We start from the raw sequence: 18868 nt of genomic DNA on the forward strand, positions 1-18868 counted from the left end.
ATTAATCTCATAAAATTCCACTACGGTCAGAATCCTAATTCGACTTAAAGGAAAATTTCTGTTTTCATTTACTCATCCTCATGTTTCAAATCTGTATAAATGTATTTGTTTAACAAGGAAACCTTTGCAGAACTCAAGGGTGAGAAATGACAGAATTATTCGGTGAACTATCTCTTTGAATGCAGCACTCAAAAAGCCAGAGAAATCGAAGCAATTGAAATCACAGCAGGACAGCACAGCTTTATTTAACATTTCAGTACACAGAGGTGTTAACAGGAGTTCTGATCTATTCCACAACAAAAGGTGGACCTGAAGACACATGACAAATGACTTAGCTTTGTGACACCTTTTTATGATACCTACTTCATTCCCTAAATGACCATATAAATGTAACCCATAAAATTACTAAAATCATTTTGAAATAAAACTTTTTATACACATCAACAGACAGCATCCATTAATCAAAACGTCATAAATCGTTCCTGTTACTAACACACTCAACTAATTATTGTTACAGGTTATTGCCTGTACACTTCGGGCCGATGTCTCTGAAAATGCTACTTTTTGGCATTCGCCAACATGGACATACCCCATAAAAGCCCAAAACAAAGAACACGGAAAAAACTTAGTAGGCACTTCTGTTTTTTTCCACCTTTGATGGGCTTTCGAACTGAAGTGTGCGAAGAGTCGCTATTTGCCGCCCCAGTGTATCTATCACACAGCGTCACTTGGTAAATCGATTCGCAGGTGCTTTCACATTTTTGTTGCTTTTAAATACACAAACTGACACACAAGCCTGGTACTGCTGACCATCCAGACAAATCAATGCGCTTCGTTTTGCGATTTTCTTTAAACGTGAAATGATATGTTTTCAATCAATTTCATTGTATTGGTGCCAATACGTTATGACTTAATGATTGTTTCTCAAACAGTAGTTTACACACAAAAAAAAGATTTAGAAGGCATCGTAAGAGCTCGCTGTTGTGTTCTGAACTTTAATACTGAACTTATCAATGTGGATGCGGTTGGGAGGAAGGAATTGGGTCGGGAAGACAACATTGATGTTCTGTAATACTTTTAGGGTCTAGGATGGATGACAAAGTTCACGAGGGCGACCAATTAAAATATTCACGTAAAACGTTTTCATAAATAAAGTCGGAAGCTAAAAAGAACGTCTGGGGTGAACAAATTCTTCAAAAAACTGCTTCAATTTTTCCTGTAATTTAGAAGCTGTGGCTCTCGCAGTTGAGGCTGTACAAGGATCCTTTCCACCTGGTGATTAATTTAGGGTTAAGGTGCCGATTTTCCACCAGTGTCAGAGTTGGGATCAAAGCATTGGAGAGCCCAGAGCATACAGTTCCACAGAACATTGTGTAGATTTTGCTTGAAGACTTCCTGAATGTAATGGAATGACGGGATGTTTAAGGGGGCATTACGGACCATCAGTACATTCCAAGAACGGGAAGATCGGTTTAAGAAATTATTATTTCCATCTCTGCCTGGTGTTTACATCATTATGAACGTTGGCTGGAACTATTCTTGACTGAACTAAAGAAGAATCCGCATTTTCTCCCAGATATGACAGACTCCGTCTGTCGTTTGCTTTCTGCCCTGCCCATCAAACCATCAGAAGTCTTCCTCTCAAAAATCTCTTTGTGGCATCAGTGAGGGTTTTTCCTCTATCACTTTCTGTCATTCTTCTCTCTCTTTCCGAATCTGTCGTGGGAGGTGAAAGGGTGAAGGGTGGAATTTTGGGAAGGAGAAGGTGTCGGTGGTCTCCCGTGATGCAGTGTTGATGGGTGTTTAGTTCCCACAGCAGCTTCGAGTGGACTGTGTGTCTGGGTCCTGCAGGTTGACTCCCCTGTGTCGTGCAGCATGCGTGGGGTTTTGGGTGTCTGTCTTTGGCATCTTTTTTGCTATTTATTAATAAAGAAGAGTTGAATAAAATATGCAATTCAGTAATAAAAGATAATAAGTTTAGAACGTTAGACTAAGAGCTTAATGCTTACCGATGGCCAGGAACAACTCATTTACATTCATTGCAGTCTTGGCAGAGGTCTCCATGAAAAGCAAGCCTGTGTCTTCTGCATATGTCTGGGCTTCCTGTAAACGAATAGACACTCTGGTTACTGCAATTATGTACAACTAAGAGTTTGGTCAAAACTAGACCCTCTGCAAACTATGCACACACACACACACACACATCTCAAAACTAGTGACTCTAGTTTTCTTGTGAGGCGAAGACTAATAAACTTCAAAACTTGAGGTGTTGCATGAGCACCATTGCATAATCATCTCATTTATCTTCTGTTTTTTAACAAACATTTGTGGTTCTAAGCAAACAATTTCAATATAAAGTTCTGAACTACAAGGATCGAGATAAAGAGAAAAGGATATGACCTCATACTCCACCAGTCTCTTTTCTGCTAAATCAGCCTTGTTTCCTGCGAGAGCAATGACGATGTTGGGACTGGCTTGCCTCTGCAGCTCTTTAACCCAAGCCTTAGCTCTCTCAAATGTTTCCTGTAAACAGAGTTTTAGAAAGAGCTACAGAAAGAGAACCCCCATGTGTATGTGGTTTATTTAGAGACAATTTCCTGGACATAGAGAAAGTCTAATCTACTTATCTTCAAAATAGAAAACTGAAATCTTTCGAGTGTACCATTGGTAACTTACAGGCTTGGTGATGTCAAATACTACAATGGCCGCTTGGGCTCCGCGGTAGTACATGGGGGCCAAGCTGTGATAGCGCTCCTGTCCTGCTGTGTCCCAAATCTCAAACTTCACTGTAGTGTCATCTAGACAAACAGACTGTGCCAGGAATGCAGCTGATGGTGGGCAACAGAAAGAGAATGATTACTAAACTGAGTAAATTCTTAAAAGACATTCTTGGTCATTCTACTGCTTGTCCTTTAAACATACTGTAGACTTACACAGTAAACTTGTACTTCTGTGAACTTTGTAACTGTATGAACCATATGCTTCTATAGCCTAGAGACCTTGAAAACCATACTGTCTTTTGTGTTCCACAGAAGAAAATATGTCATACAAGTTTGCCCGACATGAGGGTAAATAAATGATGACTTTATTTTGGGTGAAAATACCCTTTACCATAGTAAAAAATACTATAAAATTTGACCATTTCCTCAGTTTGGATCACATTATGATCTTTAATATTAGTGTTGCATCTCCTCCATATTATTTCCCCTCTTAACAGAAGACAAAGTCTACATTTAGAAATCCACATTAAATAAGATGACAGAAAGGCAATAAAAGGCATTGAGATTCAAAGAGGAGTTTTCTCACTGTTTCTTTTCATTTTAATGCCGCCCAGAGAATCATATGTAATGTAATTAACAATATACTGTTAAGTCATGCATGTTATTGCATTAGTATAGAGTTGCCAAAGGAGTCATCCTGAAAAATGTAAATAAAAAAAGCTACAGACAAACTGATACTTTTTTATTCCGTTCTAATTCCTTCGTGAACATAGATCAAATTTACCGCGTATGTTGGATGAATGGAAAAAAAAAGTGAATCAGCCTTTTTTTCTCACCTCCTATAGTGGTCTCCTGAAACTCATCAAATTGGCCCTTGACAAAACGCAGCACTAGGCTGGATTTTCCAACGGCCATGTCTCCCAGCAGCACCAGTTTGAACTGGCATATCTTGGTCTGCGGTAGGTTCCCATTGGTCCTGCCGGTCCCGCGGGTGCTCATGATGAAGGAAGGGTGGGTGTCCTCCCTGGTAGGGTGTCTTTTTCGTTTGCTTCAAAGACTGCAGTCGGACTGTGTGATGCAAAAACAAACAAAACAGTAAAAGCATTCAGAGTATGGAAGTGGAAGAGGTAGTGGAAGAGGAAGAGACAATTTGACAGAAAACCACACTAGCATGTAGTGGCAAATTCTGGCAATGTAATAACTTTTTGGGATTAGAAATTATTATTTTCTGACATACTGTAATGCAGTTATGAAGACAGGACATTTACATTTATGCATTTGGCAGACGCTTGTTAAAGCCAAGCTCTTACCACAAGAGCTACAGGAAAGCATACGAATGCAAGGACAGTAACTTTCTCTCGTCCTTGTGTTGTTCCATGAGTTTATTTTTGTCTTAACAGTCATCATTTACTTTCACTGTGTGGAAAAACAGAAGTGTCAACACTCGGGTATAAATATCTCCATTTGCGTTCCAAAATTCACACAAGTTAAAACGGTATAAAGTAGGTGAGTAAATAAAGACTGAATTCTTATTTTTGGGTGAATTATTTCTTTAAATAAAAGAATCAAGTAGCAACTTGCAAGCAAAATTTAAGGGACAAAGTGAATAAACAGACTCAGGAACAACAAGTTAACGTCTCTGTTCCTTCCGAACACAACCAGATTAAGACTTTTAAGTCAAAGACAGAGTTACGAAAGGACTCGAATCAGTTCCCGTCAGAAAAGGGAAGCTGAGGCAAAGCAATACAAATCTCTGAAGCAACAAACGAGACTGCATAGCTAGACATCTTTGTGACAGTTTAAATCATAACAAAATCTTTCTAATTAAACACCTGTCAATCCTAACAGAAACAAATATTTAACCTAAAGAGAGAACTTCAGGAAGAACTCCAAAAGTAAATAAAAAAATAACTTCAGTGCTTTGTCTGATGATTTGACTGGTGACATCATCTTTGCATCTCATGGAAAATGTGTAGAATCTCTATAACACATTCTATATATAGATGTTTTAATCTACAATTTCCACCAAGAATATATTTTCTTTGCAAATCCACTGCGATAGAAGCCCTCATAAACAATAAACAATGCACTAGATGTTGCCCAGGAGAAAACCACCAGGTTTGTTACCCCTTGGTGGTTTATCAGTTGTGTTCTTGCTCATGGTTTTGCATGAGTATTGCTTTGCAGTGCAAATATTTATAGCTTAACCACTCTAAGTACACTGGTTAAACTGTCATTTAATGACTATTATGAAAAGCAAAACCTCTTCTTATATTGATGAATGCCTGGCCGCCTTTTACAGGGACTTATATTTATTTTGGTCAGACTTTACAGTACAGAGATCATGTAACAATAATGATGATAATTAAACTGAGCAAACAATGTCAAGTAAATAGAAATTACTTTGTTGAGCTGCTTGTTATTATAGTTTAATTGTCAACCCTGTTGAAATGAATCGCATTTTCAGATACTACTTTACAGACAGCAATAATCTCAGGGACATAATAGACAGTGTCAATATTGCAGTTAATTTTATGCATAAAATAACTAATTCTATAAAATTCTGTATCTCTTTTGATATGAATGATTATTTTGCCCTAAATGTTTGCAGGGCACTTTAAAACTGTAAAGCAGTTTTTTATTTATATGTATGTAACAGTTATATGTGATTGTAATGTATAACTTAACATAGCTAACAGGTTATGACAGGGTATTCTAATGAATTTATGTCTGTGTCATCTGATGCATAACTGTAATTGTCAAGTGTATTTAAAGCAATCTTATATATAACTCCGGTAAGCAGGTGTCTGTGATCTAATGCATTAGAGGCGCAGTATAGACTCTCGAATCATACATGACTCGTCTCGATCCAAAATAAGCGGGCCAAACGCTGTGATGAACATTCATTTCGAAAATAAACGCACAACATTTGTATACAACGAATAATATAGGACTACAAGAATATGTCATATTTACCTGTTGTTGCCAGTAGCGGTTGTTTAGTCGGTGGTTGTTCGGTTGTTGGTCTATCAGCTGGTTATCGGGTTGAGCACTTCCTGCACCAGGGCGCATGCGCACTGATTCATCTTGAATCTATTTTTTATTTTTATTTTGTATTGAAATTATCAAGATTAACAAACAAACATGGCTGCATAACATCCGTTTCTTCATAATACAGAAAAGACATAGCCTGAGGGAGCAGCTCTTAATACAAACAGGAATTATATATGCAGTCTTAGAAAAAAAACGAAAAAGATGATTTATAAAAGGAAAAAATATATATAAATAAAACTAATAAAAAATTAAGAAAATTACAACATGACATAAGGGGAGAATTCCGTTATTGCTCAGCTATTAACCTCAGTTGGGAAGTATTTTAGGGTATCATATATTTTTTGTGCTTTAGGACCTTTCAACATTTTTAAAGACTTCATATACAGTTCAAATTCGTTTAAAAAAACAAATTTGGGAGATGATTTCACAATTCTACATTTGTGGATGAAGAATTTAGCTAGACATACAATTGTATTGGTACAGAGCTCATCACCCTTCATCTTGAATCTTGAGCGATTCCTTGCTTTAATTCGTAACTTATTTATAAAGAACTATTTTATGACGTATGCGTTTTTATACTAAACTTAAATAAAAAAATCATACATTTAGCAATAAAACAAAATGCTAATAATACTGTAACTTAATGTCTCTCAAATTTATTTCAAAATCACACCCTTTAGTTTCTCATTTGCATATGCATTTGACAGACATTTTGGGATATACACAAGAAAAATCGCCGTCCTTAATAATCAACGTTATAATAGACAATAAAAGTGCGCGAAATCAATGACTTTTATTTTAAAACACAGCAGCACTACGGATGATTTTACGTCACGCGTTTTCGTCACACTGTGACGTTCGACATGGCAACCGTTCCTGAACTGCTTTGCAGTTTTAGCTTTGTTCATTTTATAAGCTGTGATATTGCTGCTGAGACGTGAGGTGCGCTAACATATTCTTTAACTTTTATTGACCACTTGAAAGCTTGTCTGGTCCCCAAATAATTGTGGATTTCATGAAAAAATACAATGATGAAGTTTTGAGCGGCACGGCAACGCGCGTTCGCGAGGCTTCTCGGTTTGGGATCGGTCGCGCGCGTTAGTCTTTGCAGCATCTGAAATCTCTTTCAGTTTATATGCGACAAATTATATAAATGTACATATTTAACCCATAAAGCAAATGTGACCACCTGTTGCAGACGAAGGAATTTCAATGATCTGATAAGGACAGTGCTTTCCGACTGCATAAACCTGTCATAATGTTTGCTGATCAAGGAAATGGCTTGATTTATATGAAGTATATTTAAATGATAACGTTTTTTAGTACGTTATCGTGTTTTTATTGTGTTAATTAGCAGTATTAATTGAGTTATTATTGGTGGTTACCATCTTCAGCAATTCTTAACATGTAAATATAAAGTACCTATAATCATGTGTAATAGTCTGTCTTTCTAATACGATCTCTAAATGTTGTCATGTCTATCCCTCACTATTGCATTAAATGCATTGTTACATTTTACATGTTTGCCAATGTTTAAGTATAAAATAACAAAGACACTTCAAATGTTAGGTGTTATTTTTTACTTGAAAACTTCCCTACACCTAACCCATATTTATCTCGTCTGCCTCTTGTAGAAATGGAAAAATACACAGCAGGTGTATGGCCACGTCTGGAGCCCTTCCTGATAGGGGTGCTTCCCGCAGCACCCCCAAGCAAATTCAGCATGCACTATCTGCGCAAGATGGCCTGTTATGTCCGGAGTCGAGACGGCTGCTTCCCCAGGCTTGGCTGGCACATGTGGCGACACATCGCCTGTGGCAAACTGCAGCTGGCAGAGGAGCTCGCCTGGATTTATTTTGAAACTTTTGATATGTTGATGCCCCATTCTGCAGAGAGAAGACTAGAGTGTGCTGAGGCTTTGTCTCAATGCCAAACTCCTATGGAACTTGATAGACAGCGTGGTAAAGTAAGAAGAAAACAGGGTTTGAGTAAAGAATTACAAGATCTGTATAATTTAGTTATTACTTTTGGTTTAATAAGTATTGATCATTTGTTTATTGTTTTTCTTTCTTAGTTGTCAGTGGATACTCTGCAGTTTCTGCTTTTCTTGTATCTGCAACAACTAAACCGAATCTCTCTACGCATGTCACTAATTGGGGAAGAATGGCCAAGCCCCAGATCAAGATCTCCCTCTTCCTCCTCTGAGAGAGAAACCAAAATAAGCTCCCAAAATAAGGTGTGTGGTCTTGCTAAAACTTGCGTGTCGTGTTTTAGGGCAAACTCACAAGATAGCTCTAATAAATCAGTATCTTAGTATTAGAACCTTTAAAGTTTTTAACTTAATTTTGAAGAATGAATCTGGAGCTTGTGAGGTATATTTATTATCTTTGTCTTACTAGAACTGGGATGACCAGGCTCATCTCACTTTCATCAATACACATCTCCCTGAGCTTTTGGAATTACTGGTGGAACCGGGGCAGCTGAGCGGCTCAGGACAGATTTTGCGTGACAGCCAGCTCACTCCAGAGGCCCTTGAGAGCCTCAGCCTGCTGTTGGAAGGGTCTACGTGCCCCGGCCGTACTGTGCATCCCATCCACAAGCTCCTCAACCGTGCACCCCTTCAGGCTCAAGCTGGATTCTCCAAACTCAACCGTGCTTACTCTCTGCAGCAGTTCCAGGGCTTCCTGCGCAAGACTTTCTGCCTCAACCCCTTCGGCATATCCATGAGCCCTGAGTCAGGCAAGAAACTGGCATGGGCCCTGCCAGGTACACCGGCAGTTATTGTCAGCGATATGGTGTATTTAGGGTTCTATTGTGTTTGTGTTCTAGTGTATTGTCTAACTATTCGTGTTTCATTTTATAGTAGAGGGCATCCTGAAGAAACCCAACATATTTAGGAACAGCCACACAGCTCCTCCAGGAAGTAGTCTGGTGCTCATGTCGCAGGTTTGCAAACAGACGTTGGCCAAGGACTCGGAGAAGCTGAATAATGCCAATGTTAAATTACACCGCTGCAGTGATGCATTCATCTACCTCCTCTCTCCTTTGCGGTGAGGAAACACTGAGTTCATATGAACGAGAAGTATTACAAAGGTTAAAGGTTTGCCCAAGTATACATCTAACTGTATGGATGTACAGCTGCATTTGCATAGCTCAAGTACAATAGTAATCTTCTTGAAAAAGCAATAAAAGTAATTTGCATTACACCTTAATTTTAACATATTTACAAGTTGTTTTTAATGCTAATGCTAAAATCAATGAAAAGGAAAAAAGTGATAAACTTAACACTTACCAAAATACTAATGAGTCTATCCATTTATACTGTAGTAATAATTGTACGTTAAGCTGCTTTGGATAGTGACAACTTTATTTAAAAAGTATGAGTTCCACATCAGTCAAAAGATTGTTGGTCATAGTCTCATGTATGTGTAATGATTTATTTTGTTGTGTTTGTTCAGTACTACCAATGTCCTTGTACAATGTTATCTTTCAGGTCTGTGACTTTGGATAAGTGCAGGAACACCACAGTGGTGCTAGGCCCGGTGGGGACCAGCGTCCACATTCAGAACTGTGAAAACGTTCGTGTTGTGTGTCCCGCTGGCCGTCTGACTGTCGGCACCTCCTTTCAATGCACGATCCACACTCTAACCCCCACTCGACCCCTTCTACTACCTGGGAATGTGTCTCTCACTCTTGGTCCCTTCCACACACATTACCCCACCCTGGAGGACCACATGGCTAGCGTGGGCCTAGCAGTAGTTCCCAATTTATGGGACCAGCCGCTGCTGTTTGGAGCTGAGGGTTCGGCCCCAGACCCAAGCTGCTATCGCATCTTGAACCCATCTGAGTTTTGTCCACTGGTGATACCCTTTCAGATGGAAGGGGATACCTGCGAGATCCCTTGCGGTTTGCCAGAAGAGTATCAGAAGGCCGTGGAGAGCAGAGAGCAGACGGTACAGGAATGGCAGAAGACGGTGAAGGACGCACACTTGAACAAGTGAGCTTTGATTAAGTTCTTCTGTTTTTCCTTTAAATGGAAATTATGGAATGATGTTTGTCAACTGAGCATAACACTAACCTGAATATGTAAGACCAATTGTTGTGATATATTATGTCTGTGTTCTCTTAAGGGTCCAGAGACGGCAGTTTCAGGCTTTAGCAGAGAAAAAGTTTCACGGGTGGTTGCTTGAGACGGGAAAAAGACAAGAGCTGGACAGCCTTCTTCCTCCAACCCTCACACCATCTTCCTCTGTGGACCATTGGCCTTCCAGCCACCCTTTAAACTTTGCAATTCACCCAATGAATGACCAACCACCTCAATAAACAACGGGTCAGACACCAACTGTTTGCTAAGACAACAGGTAATCAGTTGTTTTTGTTTAAAAACTGATTTAGAAACATTAGCACTGTTCCAAGGCATTTGTAGATTCTATAGAAATGCTGTATGATCCGGTTTGACAGAGACAGGGTTTTTGACCTGTCAAAAAGGCCTGCCATACTGTTGTTCTTATTTAGCTGGAGCTTGAACCATTTGCCTTAGATTTGTATTTTAACTCCAGGATAGTATTTTCCTAGAGTTTCTGTTACGTTATATGATATGTATAATTGCTTTATGTGTTTGATTCCTGAAGTCACAAGCTGCATTTGCCACTTTTTGTTACAAGACACGTGATTCCAGATGTTGACATACAAGAGAATATCAATCGTAAGAGCATTATTTAATTAAACAGGGTACGGGAACTGTTATTCCCCTCATACATATACAGGGACCGGGGATTAGATATGTACAGAAATGTATTGCAATTTTTTACTTACTGAAGAGTTCGCAAGCAGCTATTGTTTCCTGAATATTGACCGCCAGTTTAATTTTGAATGAATGTTTATATTGTGTTTGCTGTCTGTTCACAATGCACTATTACTGTACATTCACAAGATAAATGCCAACAACACTTAAAATGTTTCAGTTTCTTACCCTTTAAAGGCAATGTGTAATTTTTTTGAAGGATCTATTGACAGAAATGCAATATAATTTAAATGACTACTATGTCCTCAGAGGTATATAAAGACCTTACATAATGAGTTATGTTTTTTGAGAATGAGCTATTTCTATGTGCATACTCCGCTGGTCCCCTTCCATGGAATTCGCCATGTTGTTTCTTCAGTAGCCCTAAACAGACAAACGTTTCGTAAATTTGTTATCTCCTCAAGCAAAAAACAATGTGACGACATCTTAGCCCTGTGCCGCTTCGAAAGGGAGGCTTGGAGTGAGCTGTTGGTTGCAATTCGCAATCTCACCACTAGATGCCGGTACACTGGACCTTTAAAGGGATGGTTTATGTGTAAATGAAAATTCTTTCGAAATGTATACACCCTCATGTCATTCCTAACGTGTATGACTTTCTTGTGCAGAACTCGAAAGATATTTTGAACAATGCTAGCCAATAAATGTTCATCTACTCATTGACTTCCATAATACGGACCACTGAGATATTTCTCAAAAAATCTTCTCATCTACAGAGTCATATACAGGTTAAGGATGACGTGGTGTATGTATATAAATGATGAGAGAAGTTAAATTTTCAGATAAACTATCCCTTTAAGCTACAGTATATAGCTGTACTGTTGAGAAGAGCTGAGCAGGCTAATGAGTGCCATTCAGCATGATAGAACACAATTCAAAGCATCTGGGCACTTCATTTGACTTTGCTCTTGGCATGAGATTCTGGCCAGTGTGCTGTTTGTTGTGGTTGGTATGGTTGTGGGATGCAGGGCTGTTCCAGTGAGGGCAACACACGGGGGGGGTGAGTGAGTTCCTGTGCCAGGCCGGTCATTATGCTTTAATCCCCATTTGCTTTTCTGGAAAAAAACTGAATAGTGCTAGAATCACTGACTCGATTTTTGGATCTCATTTTCATGACAAAGCGTTTATCAGACTCCTCCCCTCCTCATCATTTTGACATTGGGGCTAAATATTTAAGCAGCACTGAAAACATGAAGGCTGTGCTTCAAACAACCTATCCAGCCAAGCCTAAATACACTATCCGAAATGGGCAGGGTGAGTAGCCTTCTCTTCTACATACTTTTAAAAGAAAATGAACATGAAAACTGCTTAGAAAGAATGATAGAGTCCATTTGCTAGATGGCTGATATCTCATGACATCATTAGTGATTCAAATTAATATATATTCTTAACATACCCAAAACATGTAAATATGTTTTTTGTTTACCACTCAATACTGGTTTTAACTATAGTCATTCTAGACCGTAAACAGATAAACAGCTAAGGATTATAAAATTGTGTTGATGTCCACCAGATTGTGTTTTTCGAGGACAAGAACTTTCAGGGTCGTCGCTACGAGTGTGACAGCGACTGCTCAGACTTTCATACCTACCTGAGCCGCTGCAACTCTATTCGTGTGGAGAGCAGTGCCTGGGTGGTTTATGAGCGGCCCAACTACATGGGCAACCAATATGTGCTGACCAGGGGGGAGTATCCTGAATATCCGCGCTGGATGGGTCTCAATGACCATCTCAGTTCCTGCAAGATGATCCGCATTGTAAGTCAATTTTGTCATTTCTTATTCCCTGTGGTTAAGTTGCTGAAAGGAATACTCTACCAAATTGAAAATTCTGTCATGAATTACTCACCCTCTAGTTGTTCCAAACATGTATACATTTCTTTGTTCGGTTGAACACAAAGAGAGATATTTTGGAATAATGTTCCAGTTCTGAAGCATCATTGACTGCCATAGTAGGAAACATTGTATCTGTAGTCAAAGGTGCCCCAGAGCTGTTTGTTTTCCTACATTCCTCAACATATCTTCTTTTGTGTTCAACAGAACCAAACAATTACTATTAATGTTCCTACTGTGGCCGTCCATGGTGCCTCAGAACTGTTGGTTGCTAACATTATTCCAAAATATCTCCCTTTGTGTTCAAAATCTTTGGGTGGAGTATCCGGTTATATTTTCATATATCCGTTTATATGTCATAGTTTGGATATTCTGCTTTAAAGGGATATTTTACTCCAAAATAAAGGTTCTGTCATCACATATTCACCCTCTTGTCTTCAAAACATATATTCTTTTTTATTTTGTTGTCTAACTGTTCAAAATATATTTGCAGAAGGCAAACAGGTTTAGGTTTATTTTTGGGTGAACTATCCCTTTAAATAGTTTTGTTTCGCAGAAGTGATACAGTTTTGGTCAGCTGTGGCCTAATGGTTAGAGCGTTGGGCTTGTGATCAGAAGGTTGCCGGTTCTAATGTTAGTGCCAGCAGGTCATGACTGAAGGGCCCTTGAGCAAGACACCTTACCCGATTGCTCTGCAGTAATGTGCCACTGTATAAAACTATTTGTAAGTCGCTTTGGATAAAAGCGTCTGCCAAATGAATAAATGTAATTGAAAGCTACGCAGATCAAGCTGTTTCACAATGCCATGTTTAAAGAAAATGAAATTACATTTCACTTAAACAGTATGCATGGTGAAAGGTCATACATAAACCTTTTGTTACTGTATGGTTGACCTAATTAGATCACAGTGCTTTTGTTAATATATCAATATCCATATGTTCTTCTGTATTTGAATTAGTTAAGTTAAAAAAACGCTCTTTGGAAAATGTTTAGTAAAATGCTTACTCTTTGCCAATGTTTAGCTTGCGACAATCAATGGAATTCTAGTAAATGATGGTCCAGGATCCATACAAACAAGTTTAAAAAATAACTTTTAGGCTTTTATTAACAAGGATCAAAGGCAATCTTCCCCAAGAGACACAGCTATTTTTCATTGTTCAACACAGAAGTTTTTACCATAAGGGCCAGTTTAAATAACTACTTCAATATATAATCTTGTGGTTCGCTCTATAATAAAAAATATTTACACAAAAAAGCTTTGATGCATAATAAAAAAAACACATCACAGGTGATGTCATAACCTGCCCATTCCATCCCATCTCCCCTGCAGACAAGCGGAATGCAGTACAAAGTTCAATTGTATGACAAGCCCGACTTCACAGGCCAGGCCATAGAGGCCATCGATGACTGTCCATCTTTGCTGGAGAGGTATCGCCTGAGAGAAGTCCATTCCTGCAAAGTTTTGGACGGCTACTGGATCTTCTACGAGCATCCTAACTACCGCGGCCACCAGTACCTGCTGGAAAAGGGCAACTACCGTAAACCAGTGGAATGGGGCGCAGTCTGTCCAACCGTGCAGTCCTTCCGTCGCTTCACAGAGTAACCTCGGGCGTTTCACGGTCACGTTTCTTGACCTGCCCTTGTCCCTGCCCCACAATATTTGGGCCAACTGTCTGTGGCTCAACCTGAAGTCCAAGCTGAAATAAAGTTTTGCTGGCAACTCACTCATCAGCATGTGTTGCTTGTTTTGAATTTGATTGTGATTATTCTCCAGGACAATTAATATTGTGTGCACATTTTTGCGATATGCATATCAAAGCATCGGCCTTAGATCAACGGTTATTGGTTGGAGATTGAGGTGAGTTCCAAATGAGAAACAGTTTCCACCTCCACCAATGAGCATCAACTCAGAACCCTCAGAATCCAGCAGCTCAGAGCAGAAAGAATGCAGCATAAGAGGCCAAGGCACAGATGACTGGATAATAAAAGAGATCAGGACAGAAATATAGAGGTTGATAAAACATTTATACTTTCTTAAACTACTGTAACTTGCAAGTACAGTCGCTGTATATTTTTATACGACTTGAAAACAAATGTATTGTCCACACTTCAAACGCACCATGTTAAAACTAATTTATGCAAATACATGATCCATTTTGTAATAAACCATTTAGTGGTACAGTTCATGACTTACGGTATCCAGCTGGGCCTCCACACAGACCCCAGTGATCAAATTTATTACAGCAACACCAGGTACTCCATCAGCCTGAATCCAAACTCCACCAACCACAACCAACCTACCATTTATGACATGGGCCGAGTGAGAATATCTGAAAATGAAAGAACATGACTACCATCACTTTACTTTTTCATAGGTACCACACCACTTATTATTTTTATTTCTCAGAGCAAAATTAAGTTTGAACACCAAAAAAACCAAAAGACAGCAATAGCAGTCTGAAACAACATATCCAATTGAATCAAAAACTTAGAATTAAGCATTAGATAAACATTTTCAATAGTGTTTTAAAGAATGTGGTTGTGAACCTGGGCACTGGAGGTGGATGTAAATTCATTCTCTCCCAGCAGAAACCCGAAGACGTTGGTCTCAGGTAGAAAGCATCACCCAGAGGTCTGGCACATTTACCCAAACCTCCAAATATTACAAGCCCCCCACCAAAGGCACATGCTGAATGTGAATGACGGGCTTCCGGAGCGATACCATCTACAGGAATCTGCATGACGCACACAGAACCCGCAGTATGAATATGAACTGTTTGGCAAATGGCTACTAGTTGAAACTTATGCATCACATTGTTTCCAACTTTATATAGTGCAATGTATATTTTAACATTAGGTTCCAATGTAAAACTAAAAGTAGACCATACCACTGTCCAGTACTTGTTTTCCAAACACAGGAAATGTGCATCACCTAGAACTGCATCCTTCTCAGTACGTCCTCCAAACACAAACAGAAAGGTCTTGTCTGGAACAATAAATTGTATTTTTCATTTAATGCTCTTTCAAATGATAAAAAACATGATTATGTGCTCATTATCTCTCTTACCCCTATGACTTAAATAGGTTGATGTGTGTCTCCACCTGGGTTTTGGAGCGCTGCCGGTACAAACCATGTTTTTAAATGACAGTTGTATTGAGCTTTGGGATGGCTGATCACCAAGGTCAGAGGTCACCCACACAATGTTTCCCATTGGATTGAGTGGAGAAGTTCTGCCGCCGAAGAGGACAGCTCCGCAGCCAGGGACAGAAGTAAGTGTCTGATAAACACTCACCACTAAGAGAAATACCATTTTCATCATCAGAGTCAAACAGTACTATCTTGAAAAATAGAAAACCTCGCAACATCCATGTAAATAAACAAGCACTTCTATTGTGTACATTGTGTTTACAAAATTCGAATTGAAATATTGATGACACCAAAACTAGTCACCTCTGTCTCCCCAAGGCTCCACACTGGCACATTTCCAGCCGGCCTGCTCTTTGATCAGGACCCTGGCTGCTGTGTCTCTTCCTCGTCTTCCACAGCCTCCAGTGAGAAGGATGATTCCAGATCCCAGCACGACAGAAGCCATACCTACAGCCTCTACACATGCAGAACCACTCACGGGTTGCACAAACAGGGAAGGATTCCTGGTCCATTTAGGAGCCATGTGAGGGATCGAGGGCACTAGAAGTTGTACATTGGATAATGTATGCATTAAACCCATATACATTTTGTGGTATGACAAAAAATATCAACACCGCTGCTTGGCTTTTCGTCCATTATTTATTTATTGAAAATCTTCATTTATTGCACAGTGTAAAGTGATCAAATTGTCACGATGTGACCAAACAATGGCACCTTGAACCTTTGAGGTACAGGGACAACACCTTCCTGAAATAACCTTAATATATTGATCAAGAGCTCATGGCTCACTGTATGCAGAGGTCAAACATGACAAAAACACCTTACAGCTACTTACCCTTTGGCAGCATGAGAAGGGCTTGACTGGTCAAGGAGCCTTTTGAGGCTGTAAGGATGAAGTAATGAGAGCATTTCTGGTGCCATTCCTAATAGTACAGAGATAAGGACAGGCCTAGGATCAGGTATTACAGATTATTATATGATCTTTGTGGATGATGGGTCTGTTTCCTTACTTCAAACTCATCAAAAGGCTCCAGTCCCTCGACTCTCTGCCTCTCGTCCTCGGAAAGAAGATCAAAGTAAAACTCATTCATATCCAGACAGACACATTTCTCCCAACCCTGTGGTGATGAGGTAAAAATCAGTTACTCATTTTACTGATATCAGACATTTCAGGTATTAAAGATGAACCAGATCATTAATGTATGACACCCCTAATAAATTAATGTTGTTTTAAAAGCTTGATATAGAAAAATGTGCATCTGTTATTGTATAAATTTTGGTTTTGTCACTTCTACCTTCTGTATGAATCTTTGTGTCTGAGCAACACTGTCTGGATACTGTTTCAGAGCATGTATGGTTGAGTTGAGCTTCATGAAGTGGTTTTGCATGACCCTGCCAAAAGGATCATCAGGGTGGATCTGCTCGTACATCACAAACACAGACTGTGGAAGGAGCCTGGCAGCCCAGCCAATCACAGCATCTGACCTGGATTCAATCACCAACAACTTTAAAAACTTCAATGTCTTTTATGCTTTCGCTTCTTTTTACTAAACAGGTAAAGCAGAGGGTATTTATAACTGACATGTTGCAAGCTGGACGCTAAAATGACTGACTGGATAAGCAGCAAAACACTATTTGCTGCTCTACGGCACAAACTAAGTTGTTTATGCTTCCCTAACCAACTCTTAATGAAATGTTACAGAAACAAAATGTGTGTGTTAGTCTTCACCCCTGTGTTTCCATATAGGTCAACACCACCTCTGAGAGAACGAGCGTGGGAATGTCCCACTGCAATCCAGCTCTGCTCAGAGTCGCCTCCACCTCCTGCTCCTTCCTGACATCCACACCCAGAAGATTGTAATGACTGCTTTTTATGAACACACCATCTACACATGGGCAAGAAACACAACTGTGTATTGGTAACCAGGGCATTAACTGCTAAAATTAACTGCTTACCCAGGAGTAATATCATTCATTATATTAGTTACACAGTGAAAGTCCTACTAGTCTGTTCAGTTGACACAGTCTCCCAATCTGGCAACGCCTCCATCAGGCAAGCATTCCTACTGATCAAGGCAGCCTTGCGGCGGGCAACTTCAGGAAAGTCAACCTCAAAAACTGTGACACTTCCGAGGGCTCCTTCAGCATATAGACGGAAATACAGCGAGTCAAATCCCGCCCCAAACGACAGAATCTGACATTGAGAGAAAGACATTATCAGGATTTTAAACTTCTACAAAACAACTTTTGAAAAAAGTTCACCCTACCTGCCTCCTTAAGCAGGATTCCGTGGCGTGAAAAAACAGCTTCAGACAGTGATCGACTGCTTTCAAGCGAACATAATAACCTCTGAGAGACAAAATAAATGATACAATTATTACAAAATGTTTTTTTAAACATATTTTCTTTTTTAAATGCTCACAATCTAAATACACATTACCGATGATTTGGTAAGTATTGCATTATTGGTCTTGGTTGAAGAAATGACAATTCTGTCATTATTTACACAGCTTCTTGTCATTTCACACCTGTATGACTTTCTTTCTTTTGCAGAACACAAAGAAGATATTTTGGAAAATGCTGATAACAGAAAACAGTTGGTCCCCATTGATTTGCATTGGTTTTTATAATGGGGGTCCCTGGGCTGGCTTAGATTCTGGGACTGAAGTTGAAAACACTGTGCTAATATTTACCTGTTGATCAGTGGAGCTCTTCTCGTCACCTTGCACACAAAATGCTTAAGGAACTCATCCGGGAAGTATCCCTGTGCAGCTGCCGACACCTTGCTGACCACACTGCTGTCGTTGGTCCCCTGCACCTGGAAGACACATTTCCATTCTGTTTTAACACATTTAAACTGCATTTATGCAGCACACACTTTTATATTAAGTAATTTCAGTGAATCCAAGCAATATATTTTTGTGCATGTGTGTTTGGGATACAATGTATAGTATTGGGATAATGTAGTATTTTACACCATAGTACTGTTTGATTACATGGCAGTTTAAGGCACAAATGCTGTAGTGCTATGGTACTTCTTAACGTACGGAGTCAATACCAGTATCTCCACGTTTAATCATATACATTAACTTACACAACGTAACAGAGTGTTCTGCTTAGACGACACAGCACACAAATACAGTCAGACTTACAGCAACATCTTTTCCCTGCTCCTTTTTGTTCTTGATCACTGGCATCACTCTGAACACACGTGGAAACTGCACTGTTGACAAGTAAGCACACAAGCGGAAGCGGCAAGCGGGTTCGATAATACCGACGCACACCATGATGCGCATGATAATTACATGACAAAA

At 39.4% G+C, this 18868-nt stretch overlaps 4 protein-coding genes across 7 annotated transcripts; 2 read left to right on the forward strand and 2 right to left on the reverse strand.

Annotated features, from left to right (window-relative positions):
- Positions 1–216: 216 nt before the first annotated feature.
- On the reverse strand, positions 217–5794 carry rab5b (RAB5B, member RAS oncogene family). Its single transcript, XM_079463566.1, has 6 exons — positions 5697–5794; positions 3557–3788; positions 2677–2828; positions 2401–2523; positions 2010–2103; positions 217–1916 (listed from the first exon to the last, which is right to left on the reverse strand). Exons 2-6 carry the CDS (start codon positions 3717–3719, stop codon positions 1804–1806), a joined length of 645 nt encoding a protein of 214 aa, XP_079319692.1. The 5' UTR covers positions 3720–3788; positions 5697–5794; the 3' UTR covers positions 217–1803.
- Positions 5795–6559: 765 nt separating this feature from the next.
- Positions 6560–11715, forward strand: tbccd1 (TBCC domain containing 1). 2 transcript variants are annotated; one of them, XM_079464355.1, is made up of 8 exons: positions 6602–6716; positions 7409–7740; positions 7849–8010; positions 8174–8540; positions 8638–8824; positions 9268–9771; positions 9905–10135; positions 11697–11715. In XM_079464355.1, exons 2-7 carry the CDS (start codon positions 7411–7413, stop codon positions 10095–10097), a joined length of 1743 nt encoding a protein of 580 aa, XP_079320481.1. In that variant the 5' UTR covers positions 6602–6716; positions 7409–7410; the 3' UTR covers positions 10098–10135; positions 11697–11715. The 2 variants fall into 2 exon arrangements, with proteins under 2 accessions (XP_079320480.1, XP_079320481.1); XM_079464354.1 differs by lacking the exon at positions 11697–11715 and having other exon boundaries at positions 6560–6716; positions 9905–10852.
- On the forward strand, positions 10028–14156 carry crygs2 (crystallin, gamma S2). The gene is made up of 4 exons (XM_079464356.1): positions 10028–10135; positions 11697–11829; positions 12089–12331; positions 13737–14156. Exons 2-4 carry the CDS (start codon positions 11821–11823, stop codon positions 14007–14009), a joined length of 525 nt encoding a protein of 174 aa, XP_079320482.1. The 5' UTR covers positions 10028–10135; positions 11697–11820; the 3' UTR covers positions 14010–14156.
- lcmt2 (leucine carboxyl methyltransferase 2) lies at positions 13481–18833 on the reverse strand. 3 transcript variants are annotated; one of them, XM_079464352.1, is made up of 15 exons: positions 18707–18804; positions 18248–18372; positions 17822–17903; positions 17559–17748; positions 17284–17440; positions 16850–17039; positions 16565–16672; positions 16390–16477; positions 15858–16094; positions 15605–15701; positions 15474–15523; positions 15295–15392; positions 14954–15141; positions 14601–14736; positions 13488–14381 (listed from the first exon to the last, which is right to left on the reverse strand). In XM_079464352.1, exons 1-15 carry the CDS (start codon positions 18749–18751, stop codon positions 14220–14222), a joined length of 1953 nt encoding a protein of 650 aa, XP_079320478.1. In that variant the 5' UTR covers positions 18752–18804; the 3' UTR covers positions 13488–14219. The 3 variants fall into 3 exon arrangements, with proteins under 3 accessions (XP_079320476.1, XP_079320478.1, XP_079320477.1); XM_079464350.1 differs by having other exon boundaries at positions 13481–14381; positions 15474–15701; positions 18707–18833; XM_079464351.1 differs by having other exon boundaries at positions 15295–15365; positions 15474–15701.
- Between the last annotated feature and the right edge of the window lie 35 nt (positions 18834–18868).

The sequence above is a fragment of the Barbatula barbatula genome (assembly GCF_947034865.1).
Source record: "Barbatula barbatula genome assembly, chromosome: 9".
Taxonomy (NCBI): Eukaryota; Metazoa; Chordata; class Actinopteri; order Cypriniformes; family Nemacheilidae; genus Barbatula; species Barbatula barbatula.

What these genes read in the sequence shown, in the direction of transcription:
- tbccd1 (XM_079464354.1), top strand. Translation starts at nt 7,411, where the DNA reads ATGGAAAAATACACAGCAGGTGTATGGCCACGTCTGGAGCCCTTCCTG. An exon ending in TTGATAGACAGCGTGGTAAA is followed by an intron (nt 7,741 to 7,848) that starts GTAAGAAGAAAA and finishes TTTCTTTCTTAG; the next exon opens with TTGTCAGTGGATACTCTGCA. An exon ending in TACCTCCTCTCTCCTTTGCG is followed by an intron (nt 8,825 to 9,267) that starts GTGAGGAAACAC and finishes GTTATCTTTCAG; the next exon opens with GTCTGTGACTTTGGATAAGT.
- lcmt2 (XM_079464350.1), bottom strand. Translation starts at nt 18,751, where the DNA reads ATGCCAGTGATCAAGAACAAAAAGGAGCAGGGAAAAGATGTTGCT. An exon ending in AATCCTGCTTAAGGAGGCAG is followed by an intron (nt 17,749 to 17,821) that starts GTAGGGTGAACT and finishes TCTCAATGTCAG; the next exon opens with ATTCTGTCGTTTGGGGCGGG. An exon ending in AGCCTTTTGATGAGTTTGAA is followed by an intron (nt 16,478 to 16,564) that starts GTAAGGAAACAG and finishes CTGTACTATTAG; the next exon opens with GAATGGCACCAGAAATGCTC.
- crygs2 (XM_079464356.1), top strand. An exon ending in CCTGCAAGATGATCCGCATT is followed by an intron (nt 12,332 to 13,736) that starts GTAAGTCAATTT and finishes TCTCCCCTGCAG; the next exon opens with ACAAGCGGAATGCAGTACAA.
- rab5b (XM_079463566.1), bottom strand. Translation starts at nt 3,719, where the DNA reads ATGAGCACCCGCGGGACCGGCAGGACCAATGGGAACCTACCGCAGACC. An exon ending in TCAGGAGACCACTATAGGAG is followed by an intron (nt 2,829 to 3,556) that starts GTGAGAAAAAAA and finishes GCCCACCATCAG; the next exon opens with CTGCATTCCTGGCACAGTCT. An exon ending in TATTTGACATCACCAAGCCT is followed by an intron (nt 2,524 to 2,676) that starts GTAAGTTACCAA and finishes CTCTGTTTACAG; the next exon opens with GAAACATTTGAGAGAGCTAA.